Source organism: Diadema setosum, chromosome 21 (assembly GCF_964275005.1).
Source record: "Diadema setosum chromosome 21, eeDiaSeto1, whole genome shotgun sequence".
Lineage (NCBI taxonomy): Eukaryota > Metazoa > Echinodermata > Echinoidea > Diadematoida > Diadematidae > Diadema > Diadema setosum.
Genome location: NC_092705.1, coordinates 9,727,957 through 9,741,502, shown reverse-complemented (window position 1 = coordinate 9,741,502; position 13,546 = coordinate 9,727,957). Strand labels below are relative to the sequence as shown.

Genomic DNA, 13,546 nt, shown 5'->3' with positions numbered 1-13,546 from the left:
AAGCCTCGAGTTGTTGTACTGTATGTTTGATGCTGAAGGTAAGTAAAATATGTATAATTTACTGACAATAACAGAGTTCTCCTATTTATATAGGCCTATACTCTTGCACTTACTGTGTACCTTTCAGTTGTGTCGTTTATATGCGTAGCACTAGTCCATATGGGTCTTGTATTCGGACATGGCAAACAAAATGTTCTCAAGATGACTTAACATTAATTTAGCAATCTATGTAGCATACGATATTATTTCTGTAGGACTGCTAGGTAAAATCGGCGGCTCTACTTTGATTGTGGACACATGCTGACGTGTTTTTCATGTCTTTGGAGTGAATACCTATAAAAGAACCAACCGCGTTTTGCTTCTTGTTTTATCGTTTGATGTATTGAGGATGTATCATTTTTTATAAGTCATGCACCTGTATAATTATTTCAGATCAAACGGATGTCATTTTGTGTGTTTAATGCACTTGGTATCAAGTGTACCTATCTATATATTAACTGACAACAAACTGCACTTCTCTTTATACATTTCACTTTGTACACCAGCGTGTTCAATATATACATCGTGTATAACTTGTTTGTATTGTTTGTGCTTAACTATCTGTATGTTTAACGCTTTCGCTCATGACGAACACAATATTTTTTCATGACGACAGGTTTGATATACACGTAAATGCACGAAAATTATCGTATATAATGCTAAATAATTGTGATTCACTTGACAAAATAAAGCAACATCAATGGTTGGCGTAAATGTTAAAGGGAGAATACGTGTATTGCAAACTCGCAATATCTTGCTCACGCATGACTTTGAATTGTGTGTGTTTCATTATCTTTTCACAAACTGATAGTTTGTTATGATCTGTAAATCAGACTTCATGTGCCTGTAAATATTCGTGATTACTTAGAGTTAACATTGGACTGCATTAGCGACTTATGTTACTGTTCTTTGCTCCCTTCATTTTGTTCGAGCTGTTGTCATCACTCTGTTTTGTATTCTATTTTTTTTTTTTGCCCGTATGCCTGTTTGTGCAGGCCTTCACCATTATTATTAGGCGCCACAGGAAAGAAATTATATACAGTTAACATATTATTCTCTCATTGTATGCTTGATGGCTGCGTAAATTTAGCGGACGTGCTTTAGAAACAGTAATAGAACATGTTTCATTATGTAAACAATGTTATTATGATATAAGAAACACCCATGTTATAATACCGGTATGATACCGGTATATATGCTCAGCATTTGTCTGTGTTTTTGTTTCTTCTTTTTTTTTCGATCAACTTCAGTTTCAAAGAGTATAATTGTATGTAATGACAATCTTTGGTTTCGAGAAGTTTTTTGTTTGTTTTATATCTGATTATATGTTCTTTAATCGCAGAACATTTTGTCGGATATGATATCTGATTATTTTAAATGAGCTGCGATTGCATGCATCCAACCAAACTTCGTATATAGCACTTCATTGTTTAGTATTAAATTTGTTATTGTAGATTGATACAGAAGTGTAAGTAGACTGTAACCGACAACAGAATGTCTGTATAAGGCATGTTCGATCTCCCTTTCAATACAGAAAGTACAGCAAATTCTTCTCTGTCTTTCTGTCTGCTGTGTATGCCTGTACTCATGGGTAATAAAAACAATCAAAGTTTCCACGTATGTCTGATACGTTCATGGATATTGAAACGAAGACAATATCTTATTGTTATTCTTCAGTGTGTGTGTGTGTGTGTGTGTGTGTGTATGTGTGTGTGTGTGTGTTTGTATTTCTGAGTTTTACTGATCAGAAGAAACAAAGAGAAACACGTCTGATCCTTTTTTTTAATGACACTGTAAATTGTAGCACAGATAAATGGGGGCATCTGCATTAGATTCAGAGCAAACGGCAGAGCAAACGGCAGAGCAAGCTACATGATGTTACGTTTCCAAAGGTCTGTTTTATTCTCCGATGGAAAGAATGACATAAAATATTGGTAGCAAGAGGCACGGACGGGTCTTTCATCCACGGGAATGTGGACATTCAATACGCGCCCGTACTCTCTAAAAAGAAGAGTGAAAATTTTCACTCTTGAAGGAGGGAGTAACAGAAAAAAAAGCGAGTTTCGAGTGAAATTGGAGTGAATTTTGAGTGAAATTGTTCATTTTCACTCATTTTGGAGTGACTTCAGGGATCACTTGAAGATTTTGGAGTGATCCCTCACTCCAAAATTAGTGAAAATGAACATTTTCACTCAAAATTAGTGAAAATGAACATTTTCACTCAAAATTCATTCCAATTTCACACGAAACTCACTCTTTGCTGTTATTCACTCCTTCAAGTGTGTGAAGATTTTCACTCTTCTTTTCTAGAGAGTATGGATAAGCGATTTGGCCGGACATTTTATTTTTTCTGCATGACATGGAAGAAATTACACTGTATGTTTATGTAGTGCATTGTAGATGAAGCTGCCGACCCAGAGGTAGCTAGTTATAGGAAGCGTACACCGCAAGAGTGGTGTAGAGCAATAGCCTTTTATAATCATAGTCCCTTTTTAGCGGAAATGGGAATATTTTAATGTAAAATTCATGACATATTTCTGTTGGGAATATTCCAGGAAAATCGGGTGAGATTTGTAGGAGTTTCAATCGGGGTTAAAAATCACTTTTTTTTTCTTCACTGCGTGAACACGTCCAGATGATAGAAGGATCATGATAAGAGATGACCGGATAATCGAGGTCAGACGGTACCCCGACGCCAGCCTGAGGGTAAATCTGGTAAATCCGCCAACATTACTACATGTAGTATGAGCATTTGGTATTGTCATTATTGTGCTTAGTAACAACTCCGAATCATATCGTATAAATAACGAACCTATGAAATTCATTTTCGGATTAACGCACCTCCGAAATAACAAACCGGCCGAATAACGATCCTCTTTTTTTTTTCTTCTTCTTCTTTTTCGGACTATATCAAACCTTCGGAATAACGAACCTTACTTTATTTTCGGACTATCAAACCTTTGGAATAACGAACCTTCGGAATACCGAAGCCTATTTCACTTTCGGTTAAATTAGCCTTCGGAATATGAACCTTGTTTCATTTTCGGAATCTCGAACCTTCGATGATAACGAACAATCGGAATAGCACCACATTAATGTTCGGATTAACAAACCCTTTTGCACGTTTGGACTAACGAACATCTATCTAGGTAGGACCCATATAGAATTTTTGTGTTTCAGAACAGCGAACAGTGTGAATAACGAGCACAACCATATAAAAAGTACACAGTGAAGACGCAAACGCGGGACAAGAGGTGATAGATACCACAATATCTTGAAAAGTTATTATTTCCCACCAAAAACGCAGTTTGAATGGTGTATATCATAGGAATCAGCGCGTGGTCGGTCTATGTTGCACACGTTCCGGGTCAATGACAATCTAATTTTCCAGTTTTTTTTAGCTATTCTTTGAAATTTGGCATCCGTGTCTGCATTAACAAAATGTGATGTGGATGTGCAAGACTCATTTTCGTCAATGTTCGGCAATGCGATAATTTTGCCATTGGTGCCCCTAGCCCCCCCCCCCCTCTCTCTCTCTCTCTCTTCATCTCTCTCTCTCAACACTATTTCTACGACAATCACTAAAACGATCTGAAGGTTGTCTCCCGGTGCTTTTTGTTTTACTGCCTTTACAGAAACCGACTCTGAGTTACATTCCAGAAAAGAAAAAACAAAACAAAATAGCATTTCACAAAAGCAGTGCTGAATTCTTCATAGCAAACTCTTCAAAGTTGCACCACGTTCACCTCAATTCTGCTTTTAGTCTCTCAACACTCCTAATACTTGCTGTCACCATTCCTACCAATGCCTGGATTTTTACCTTTATATTCTTTCCTCTTCTTCTTTTTTTAATACATGTGCGTACTTATGCTAAGTTTGCTAACGTTTTGTTGATCCACGAAAAGCAATGAAATTCAAGCATCATTTAGAAGTGAGCATTGATCTGGGTTTATTTGCAGTATAAATCATTCCAATCATCTGCTCTGTACATCCATACAGTATGTTACATGTTTCTTCCTGGAAAAGTTACAATCAAAAATTCCTAGATATAATCTATATGTATATATAGTAAGCATACGTCATAATCTTCTTTGCAGAATAAACAGTATTAACAATAAAGAATTGAAGAGTATAATAACTATGATCATACACAATATTGGCACAAAGTTTTTATTAGTGGTTCCCTACGCATTTACTATCGATAATATTACATTAGATGTGATTACATCTGTGCAATACAAGAAAAATGAGTTTCAAGATCACAGGGGACAATTTGTGAAACCACAGAGAGTGAATGAGGTAACAGTGTTTTCTATAAAGTACAAAAAGATTGAATGAGAAAGCTATCATACAGACATGGGCTCCTGGGGGCATTTCATGAAGGAACTTGTCGGATAAAATATCTGACAAGTCAATTATATTCTTTTCTCAATTAGAAATTCTTTAGTCTGATTGGCTGATTTCTCAAAACTTGTCAGATATAATTGACTTGTCAGATATTTTATCCGACAAGTTCCTTCATGAAATGCCCCCCTGGTTAACTAGTAGAGTCCTGGCCGACCCCCTTTTGTTATTCATCTCTGTCATAAATTTTAGAGATGCTGTTTGAAACTTTTAAAACAGAAGTTATGCTTTCGTCGCCAATATCGTCTGTGAATATGTGTATTCATCATCACTGATATTGTTTATTGTTCAATGACTAACAGATCAGATGCCTGACATCTCCCGACTTCTGGTCTGATTTTTCATATAAACCCCACTGTTTTGCTTGGAGTGTTTTATAATAATAATTTTTCATTTAAATTAATCCACAGTGCTACAATTCTTTATCACCTGGGAAATAATTCACTTCTCAGTATGTAAATTTCAAGGTCGCTTTTCTCCAAACTCTGTACATCTGGTTCTTGAGGATTCTCAGAATTTGCACAGTAAGTTGTTTCACACTGAATTTTTGCAAATTACACTGAATAACTTGTCCAGTGTGGAGACTTCAGGAATGCTTTAATTGAGAGACTTATTAAAGTGAGCGCGAAAACTTGAGGGATACCTAAATTAGAGAATCAATGTTCAGCGAGCTTATTATTTATGCTTTCATGGTGATGGGTTACATAATTATTCTCTCCCTTTCAACTGAAAAGGTTAATTGCTATAAAGGAGATGTCCACATACAATCTGGAAGAATCTTTCTTTCATGTGACACGTGTGCTATAGCAGGCTACTCATCAGCAAGAGGCAAAAGAACATATATCACCCTTTTTAATACATAGCAATATTTGGCTATTGTTGGCGCCTTCTACTTCTTAACTGGCAAGATGCATTTCATAGCTCTTTGCTACCACTACAGCAATGTGCTTCTTCTAGAGCTCTCACATACACATGGCTCTGTTCATATGCTGTCAGGAACTGCTAAATTTTCTCTTTTTGTGATCAGGGTCAAATTCCAACTAGCCAGAGCAGGGGCGGATCCAGGGAGGACTGCAACCGGTGCACACCCCCCCCCCCTTTATTTTTTGTTGAAACAAAAGAAATAAAAAGAAAGAAATGGGGGGAGGGGTGCGTGTACCCCCCTTTAATTTTGTAAATGCGCCCCCTCTTTACGGAATTCCTGGATCCGCCCCTGCAGAGGGTGAAAATTATCAAAAACTAAAGGCTTATTTATCTATTTATCTATTTCTTTTTTGCAGTACAATTCTACAGAAGTGAAATCTTCATGACTAAATCTAGTTTGTTTCATCCCACAGCATCTGTTGCCAGAGCGTACATTTTTTCTTCTCTATTTAGAAACACGTACCCTGCTGAAATCAACTTTGGCATATTTTCTCCAACTTTCATTCCTCTCATTTCAGCACTTTTATCAACACCATTATCTGCTCTGAGTAATCTCGTCAAAATCATTTGTCAAATGCAGCTGCATAAGATCATAAATCAAATTTTTATGACACCATTTCTGTTTGCTGGGGCCTTAACATGAGCCACATTGCACATAAACGTAGGTCCAGCAAAATTAACCTCCATTTGGTATGAAAATAAACTGTCGTGTGGCAAAAGAGGAAAAATCTCATGTTACATAAAAGTTGCACCACTCTTGTGTACAGCAGACTCTCACAGCTGCACCAAACTCTCTTTGACAGGGGAGTTAATCGCTGTATCTTGACCGTATCGAGGCTCCCTAGTTTGAGAAAATAATTTCCAAAATGCTACATCTAAATGCAGTGTGCCATTTGAACTGCCTTCTCAGAAAATGATTCCGACATCACACAATTTCCTTCATAGTAAAACAAAACGATACCGGTTCAGCAAATGGCTACATGGCAATAGGACTCACAGTAACTTTTCTTATCTCCCATTTAAATGCAGGCATGGTGCTTCTACCATTGCAAGCACAAAATCTTAATTTCTAGATTATCACGCTCATTTGACATGCAATGCCTCGCAAAGTAAAGGAAACTGTTATTCCGAAGAAAAACAACAACAAAAAAGGATTGTTATCTATCACAAGCTATCCATGAAACAACAAGACAAGTTGCAGGTTGTGAAGCAAAAATAGAAAGTGGAATGTGAACACATAGCAATAATACTTTATATTAATTGCAAACGTCAAAATGTTTCTCAAATACATGTATTTCAGAGCGTCAGATACTGGGAGCACATCATGCAAATTTAACAGTATGACACGCAAGCTTAACGAAAGTTTCATTATGCACAAGACACCAAATCATTCGACTAGAGGGTCTACATCAAAATTAAGGTTTCGGTCTGTTTGTACTATCACATACCAAAGCAAGGGCCTCATAAATCTCAAACATTTCAAATAGATTATAGTATAGACCTGAATGTCTGCGACGTTAAATCCTGGTGACTGCTCTTTCCACTGATGATACACAGGCTTTGCCCCAAAACTCTGAGAGAATGTGGCAAGCTAAAAATATATATTTAGGAGAAGGCATGGGCAGAGACTCCAACCCCAAGCACGTTATGATCTGCAGATTCTCCCGCCTGAAACCCCGCGCAAACGGGAGACTCCAACTTGATGTGTGCGAAGCGCACATCAAGAGCACGAAGCGCGAAGTTCCTTGCGGCCGGGGTCCAGGGACTGCTTTGAAAGGGCCCTGGAAGCTCTAACGTTAGGGTTGTAGATGCTCTCTCATGTAGCTAAGGCTTATTTTTCAACATACGATGACACTAAGTAAGAAATCATTTCAAGCGGGAGACACAGAGCCAGGGTGGGAGAAATTAGATCTCATGCGGGAGAATGGGAGATTTTGCTAAAATGGGCTTTCGGCGGGAGATCTCCTGTCGAAAAACGGGAGAGTTGGAGTCTCTGAGTTGTCCTGGATACTCAGATATTAAAATTGTTCGACTTACAAGTGGAAGTGCACATGCATGACAGGTTTTAATAGCACAGTCTGGGATTTGTCAAGCTCTCCATATAACTGTAAGTAAAGGTTCATGGCCCTCATGACAAAAAATGGCCCCCTGCATGCAATACTGCAAGTTTTCCTGAATGATGAATGCCACAAAGCTGTTTGGGCACTTCTGAAACTTGGGAGCAATTTCAAGAAATTCTACAGGTAATTGAAAACATGAGAAATTTGTGACAAATTTCATGTGAATTTTACTGTTGATGTACAGTATCAAGAAATGTGCACCTGAATTCTGTGAATGGGTGGATAACTCTGCTGTTATCTCTTGCAATGACCAGCACATACTTCCAATCAGGAGATTAAAAAAAGGAAAAAAAAAAAACAAAACAACCCACACATCTCAACTATGCCCCAATGTCCCCATATCACTAGTAATTGATGCACTAAACTTTGGAGGTGGGGTGGGGGTGGAGGGGGAAAGATAATCAGATCACGATTTTGGTTGATTCTACTCTGAGGAAAGTGTGGTACTATCTATTTACAAGCTTTGTAAACAAAGTATAATTTCATCTGCAGTTCACGAGAAGGAGCTTTGAAATGGGACATAACAATCATCCTCCAAATCTAAAATAACACTGATGTCACTGTCTCAAAATTTGTCATGGAGTTTGCACATAAAATCTTGAAATCGTGCGATGTGTTCATGCATGGCATGTACAGAACTAACACAGAATGAGAGCTTGGGCCTTCCTATTTAGTCCATGAGCACAGAGACTATGTTTGTGCCTTCATTTTCACTGCTTTTTTCTGAAATCCCATGAAATATTTGCAGTAACTTAAAGTAATCTTTATATCTTGACTACTCAGATTTCTTAGTGGGTGTCTAGCAGTCCCTCACTTAGTTTGGTAATTTAGAATTAGACCTTCAGCTCTAACCCCCACCCCAAACACACACATCAAATTCTAGATTATCTCAGTGAGTTGCTCTAGCATATTGATTGAAATGCAGTCCCGTGTATGTGTATAAGAGTCAGATATACTTGCAATTCACTGGTTTGAAATGGTCAGACTTGACTTAATTACTGCATACACTAGGCCACACCCAGACTATGCAATCTTCATTCTAGAAAAAAAAAACCCCAAAAAACCAAAAAAAAAAAAAAAAACAGCCTACAATGTATATGCCATCAAATACAGTTTTACTATAATTTGATTAAATTTGACGATGACCTCTTGCACTGGATCAACATTCCTTCATCCTCAAACCTAGGTCACATTCACTGACCTGCAACCTTTATCATGTTGGAAACAAAAACCAGATGAACGCAAGGCTTGTGATCTTAGGCCATTGACCACGACTGAAGTGTTATTAGACTACAGCCTTCTATTGGCCAAACGTGCATGAGACAAGTGTCATTGACATACAAAACTAAGAGGGCTTTTACACTGCATGAACCTGTTAGATTGCGCATGCCTGACACACATTAATTTTTCAAAACACATTAAATGTTCACACACAGAAATGGGTCTCCTAGCTGGCAGCTGACAGCAGATAATATTCCATGCAACAGCTGTACTGCAAACACTGTGGCCCGTCAATCAACTCGCAACCACCCTGGGTATGCCTATATGTAAGAGCAGATGTGGACAGATTCGACCGAGGTCACACGTGAATACAGGGTCAAATTAGGATGCGTTCGAGCGCTCTCCTAAAGCGAACCATACCGTACCGTACCTGCACCAGAGGAGTGCTCGAACGCTCTTAAGTGTACCGTACCATACTGAACCGAGCCAAAAGTGGATCACTTCCCACTGTACTCCAAAAGGGTACCAAAAGCGTACCAAAAGTTCAAACGTGAAAAATGTGTGTAACATGAACATACATCACAATGCAAAGAGTTCATTCTCTTTGTTCGGGACATCTGTAAGTAGTTAAAGTGTGCCAGATGAATTGACACTCTTGCTACAAAATATGTGACCTCCTCTAAAATAACTCATGAGGTAAGCTTTCTCAACAGAGCACTCAAACACTCAAAATCTGGCACAGTTCGGTACGGTACGCTGTAGTTCAGTTCGCTTTGGTTCGCTTTAGAGCACTCGAATGCACCGTTAGTCTCCACTTTCTTTATTATCTACAACTGTTCAGATTACAAACTCCCACCAAATCTAGCAAAACCTGCGTTGAAGAACACATGTGGATGCTAATTCTGATTGGGCACTTGATTTGAAAAGTGTTTTGGGGGAAATTGCGATTCTCATTTGCATCGCGGACCGACACACAGAAACAAACAAACAAACACTGACTTGCATTGGCATGAATCACATTCACATAGAAACACCTAAAGTTACAGTCATGCTCTTTGTGTGAACACCATCTCAGATCATTTTGAAAATACCTCCGCTAACTGAAAACAATTATAATTGAACAGACACATTAAGAAATGTGGAGTTATTTTGCTGCAGAATTATAAAACAGAGCCGATCCAGGACTTCTTGCCCGCTTCTCATTATACAGTATGATTTAATACTTGTTGGAGGTGCTCAAACAGTTTCCACATTTATAGGACAGACATTTTATGTCACTGTCCAGGCCAAGCAGAGCTGAGTATTTCACAGAGTTAACATAGAATGAAGAGCTTTGTCGATGTAATTCATTACAGATTTAAAGGCTAGAGATGCTAATTTGTATATGCTGGGAAGAAAATAATACTCTGACATAATCATATTCAACACATCTTAACCAATCTTATCTAATCATTTAACAAAATATTGCACTGTCTTCATGTCAATTGCAAATGCCATGGCATAATGACAAAAGAAAAAAAGTCTTACACCACATAAAATTTTCATTTTATAGTTAATATGATTACACATGAACAAACACATATCATCTGGTCCCCTTATTTGTTAGATAAGGTGTATGTGGTCAAGACATCCTAGTGATATCAAACCTACAATAAACTGCAGCTCTTTATTTACACAGAGCTTGAGTGCCTTGGGATACACAGATACTATGCCTCACACTTCGTATATGAAAGCCTAAGTGATGCATCATATGAATTTGTGAGGTAAAACTACAAGGTGCTCAACAACTACATCAGGATATATTAGTAAGCATCCTAGGCACATTAAAAGGGTCGATAGGAAAGATACGCTTCAATGTATTCACAACTCTGTGCAATGGCGGGGCACGCTGGGATGGGTTGATTGTGATGACAATAGTATGGTCTTATTTACCTAGGGTAGCCTCTTCGGTGTTACCAATGTTCTTCCAGAGGGCCCTGCAATTATCATCACCCTAGCATTGCCAGATACCCATTTATACAACTGAATCAAGGGGAACATGGTGGGCAAAAACATCTTGTCCAAAGACGTGGTCAAGCACTTGACCTCTGGACCTCCCTTTGAGAGTCTGGGGTCTTATCCACTATACCATAATGCCCTCCAATTTTTTTTTTTTTTCCTGTTTGACTGTTTGCAGGGTTTTGTTGTTGTTGTTGCTACTGCTGCTTCTGCTGTTGTTGTTGCTGCTGCTACTGCTGTTGTTCTTGCTGCTGCTGTTGCTGCTAATGCTGCTGTTGCTGTTTTTTTTATTCTTTTATTGTTGTAGTTGTTGATATTTAATCATCGCAAAGATCATCAAAAGAAGAAAGTTTTGGGCCCAAAGCTTTGAAATTTCTCTGTATCTTAGAATGGATTTCAGGAAGATACCACTGTAAGATTCACTGCTGGATGGAGAGGGTGGGTCATACCATTTCTCTGCCAAGAATGAATGCACTAAAATGCAGATGTTGACTGTCATGAGGGAGAACGTACAAAATGTTCCTTTTGAAGGCTTAAAAAGCCATTAGGGGAGGTTATCCCCTCCCCATAGCTTTTCAGGCCGTGGGGTCAGAACATTCCATAGTGATTTCTGACAACAAAAGTCATCATTTGTAGCATTATGCAGATTAGCTAGAGTACCTTGAGAGAAATGCATGCCTCTGGATTTTTGCAGCATCATAAACAAACCCATAGCTATGCACAACAAACACTACCAGGATAACTGCAAAGCTGTTCAGCCAAAGGGAGGACAATATTACAGGCCCGTTATTGTGTGATCACGCTTGTCAAATTGCTGACTGGTATCTGATAACTCAGGTGATAGAGAACTATGCACGACTGCATCACAATCATTTCCAAAAATATTGCAAAGACAACCCAACATTTCGAGTGACAGGGAACATGATCTCTCTAAAGCTCACAGAATAATGATGCTTCTTGGTATCTTATACTATTTTGTGACAAATGGTCGAACACTGTGTTGATCAGAATGCCAGGTCTAAGATGGCAACTTTAAATCCACAGTGCAATTCCATACCTATCCCATATTTGGCTTCCTGCTAGCATTACACATAGTTGTGAATACACTAAATTCACCTACAGACACTCTACAACTAACTGCTTTTGCACTTTGTAAGGGGGACTGTGCAGCAACAATCATTTTGTTCATTCATCAAATAAATGACCACATGTTATCATTCCGTCAGGAGAATATAAATCCAATGAGCTGTGGGAAAAATCAAGCAGGTGGAATACAAGCCTGCCTCTGGAAGTGAGCCTGGGAGATGGCTAATTCAGTGATTACATATTCATAAAAAGTTTATAAAGAAGCACATTCTCAATAAAAGTTTGAGGTTGAGTTCAATAGTGCATTTGTTCAACATGAAAACATTGGAAAACGACATGAAAATACTCAAGAGTAGAAAGCTCAACCAAAACAGGGAGGGTTAGCTCTTGGAGACACTTCTTGTCTTGCTCACAGACATGGAGTTGTTGCCAGACTTGAAACTAGAGAAGCTGCCCGGATTGGTGAGAGCCTCGGCCCGCGTGCTGATATCGTCGAAATGGAAGATGCGATCCACGGCCATGAAGGGCACTTCGATATCCACGACCCCGAGAGGATCCGCACGGACCTGGGCACCAGCAGGGTCGCTGCGGGCGGAAGCTGCTGGTCGGTTGGAATGTCTTTCCGCGGCGGACCTCTCCCCCTGCCGGAGAGACGAATTGGAGTTGGACTGGTTGTGAGGCACACCCGCGGAAGGCTCCGCCCCCTCACTGCGCGGGGCATCACTTGTCCCCCTCTCGCTGCCGCGCCCTGGTGGACTCTGCCCACTCTGCACCCCTTGCGCTACGCTCGAATTCTGAGGCAAGCCTTTACCTATATGGGCAGAGTCCAAGTCGAGGCTGTCCTGCGAGAGTGCATCACCAGAGTTATAGTTGGGTTGACTGATCCCAATGTCCGCCACCTCCCTCACCTCACTGCTATCCTCTTCACCACTATCTACATGTATCTCATTAGGCAAGGAATTTCTCCTAGCAGTCCGTTGGTGATCTGCCGCATCCTTGTCCCCTGCATCCCGTTCTACAAGGTTGCCATTAGCAACAGGATGAACACTACTGGTGAGGGGTCCCTCCTCACTTTCAACTACCACCACTCTACTATCTCTCAAGCTGCCATTTCCCTGGATGCTGTTGCCATGGCGACCTTGAGTGGGGGACTCCTGCCTCGTCTCCTGCTCCCTCCCCCTGGAGGGCGGGGCTGCTGCATTGACGTTCCTACCCTGTGCTGCCTGTGAAATGTGGTAGGGAGGGGGAGGGCTATTGGGTATGTTCTCTCCCAGCATCCCCGCATCTACTCCCGGCGAAGAGGTGTAATTTGGCGGATTCGGTGACATGTAGGGACTGGCTATAGAGGCTTGGACCCCGACGCTGGAACGACTCTTTGGGGAACCGGTCTTTTCTGCCTGAGCTCCTGGTCCAGCACCTGCTGCAAGATTACTGAAGGAGCATACAAAGGATAAAAAAAAAAGAAGAAAAAAACTCAATTGTTCCAAAGAAGAAAAAAACTCATTCTATACCCTTGATGATGATGATGATGATGACAATGAAACTGATAACTGCATTGTTTACAACCATCACCATCATCAATATGATTTCATCATCATCACAACCATCACCATTATTCTTGTCATTGTCATCATTAACTAGTTAGTGTTTAGACTCAACTTGTAAAGAGCATAAACATCCTTTTCAACACTCTACTGTATTTGTGCTTGTACATGTTGTCATGCTGTACCAAACTGTACATCTGTCTGTACATG

General features: G+C 39.7%; 1 protein-coding gene across 1 annotated transcript in view; it reads right to left on the bottom strand.

Moving 5' to 3' along the window:
- Window positions 1-11,781: 11,781 nt before the first annotated feature.
- LOC140244603 (UV radiation resistance-associated gene protein-like) overlaps window positions 11,782-13,546 on the bottom strand; it is a 28,936-nt gene continuing 27,171 nt past the window's right edge. Inside the window, exon 14 of the mRNA XM_072324225.1 lies at window positions 11,782-13,223. Within this exon, the coding sequence (XP_072180326.1) occupies window positions 12,173-13,223 (1,051 nt within the window). The 3' untranslated portion in view covers window positions 11,782-12,172. The remainder of the gene's footprint in view (window positions 13,224-13,546) is intronic.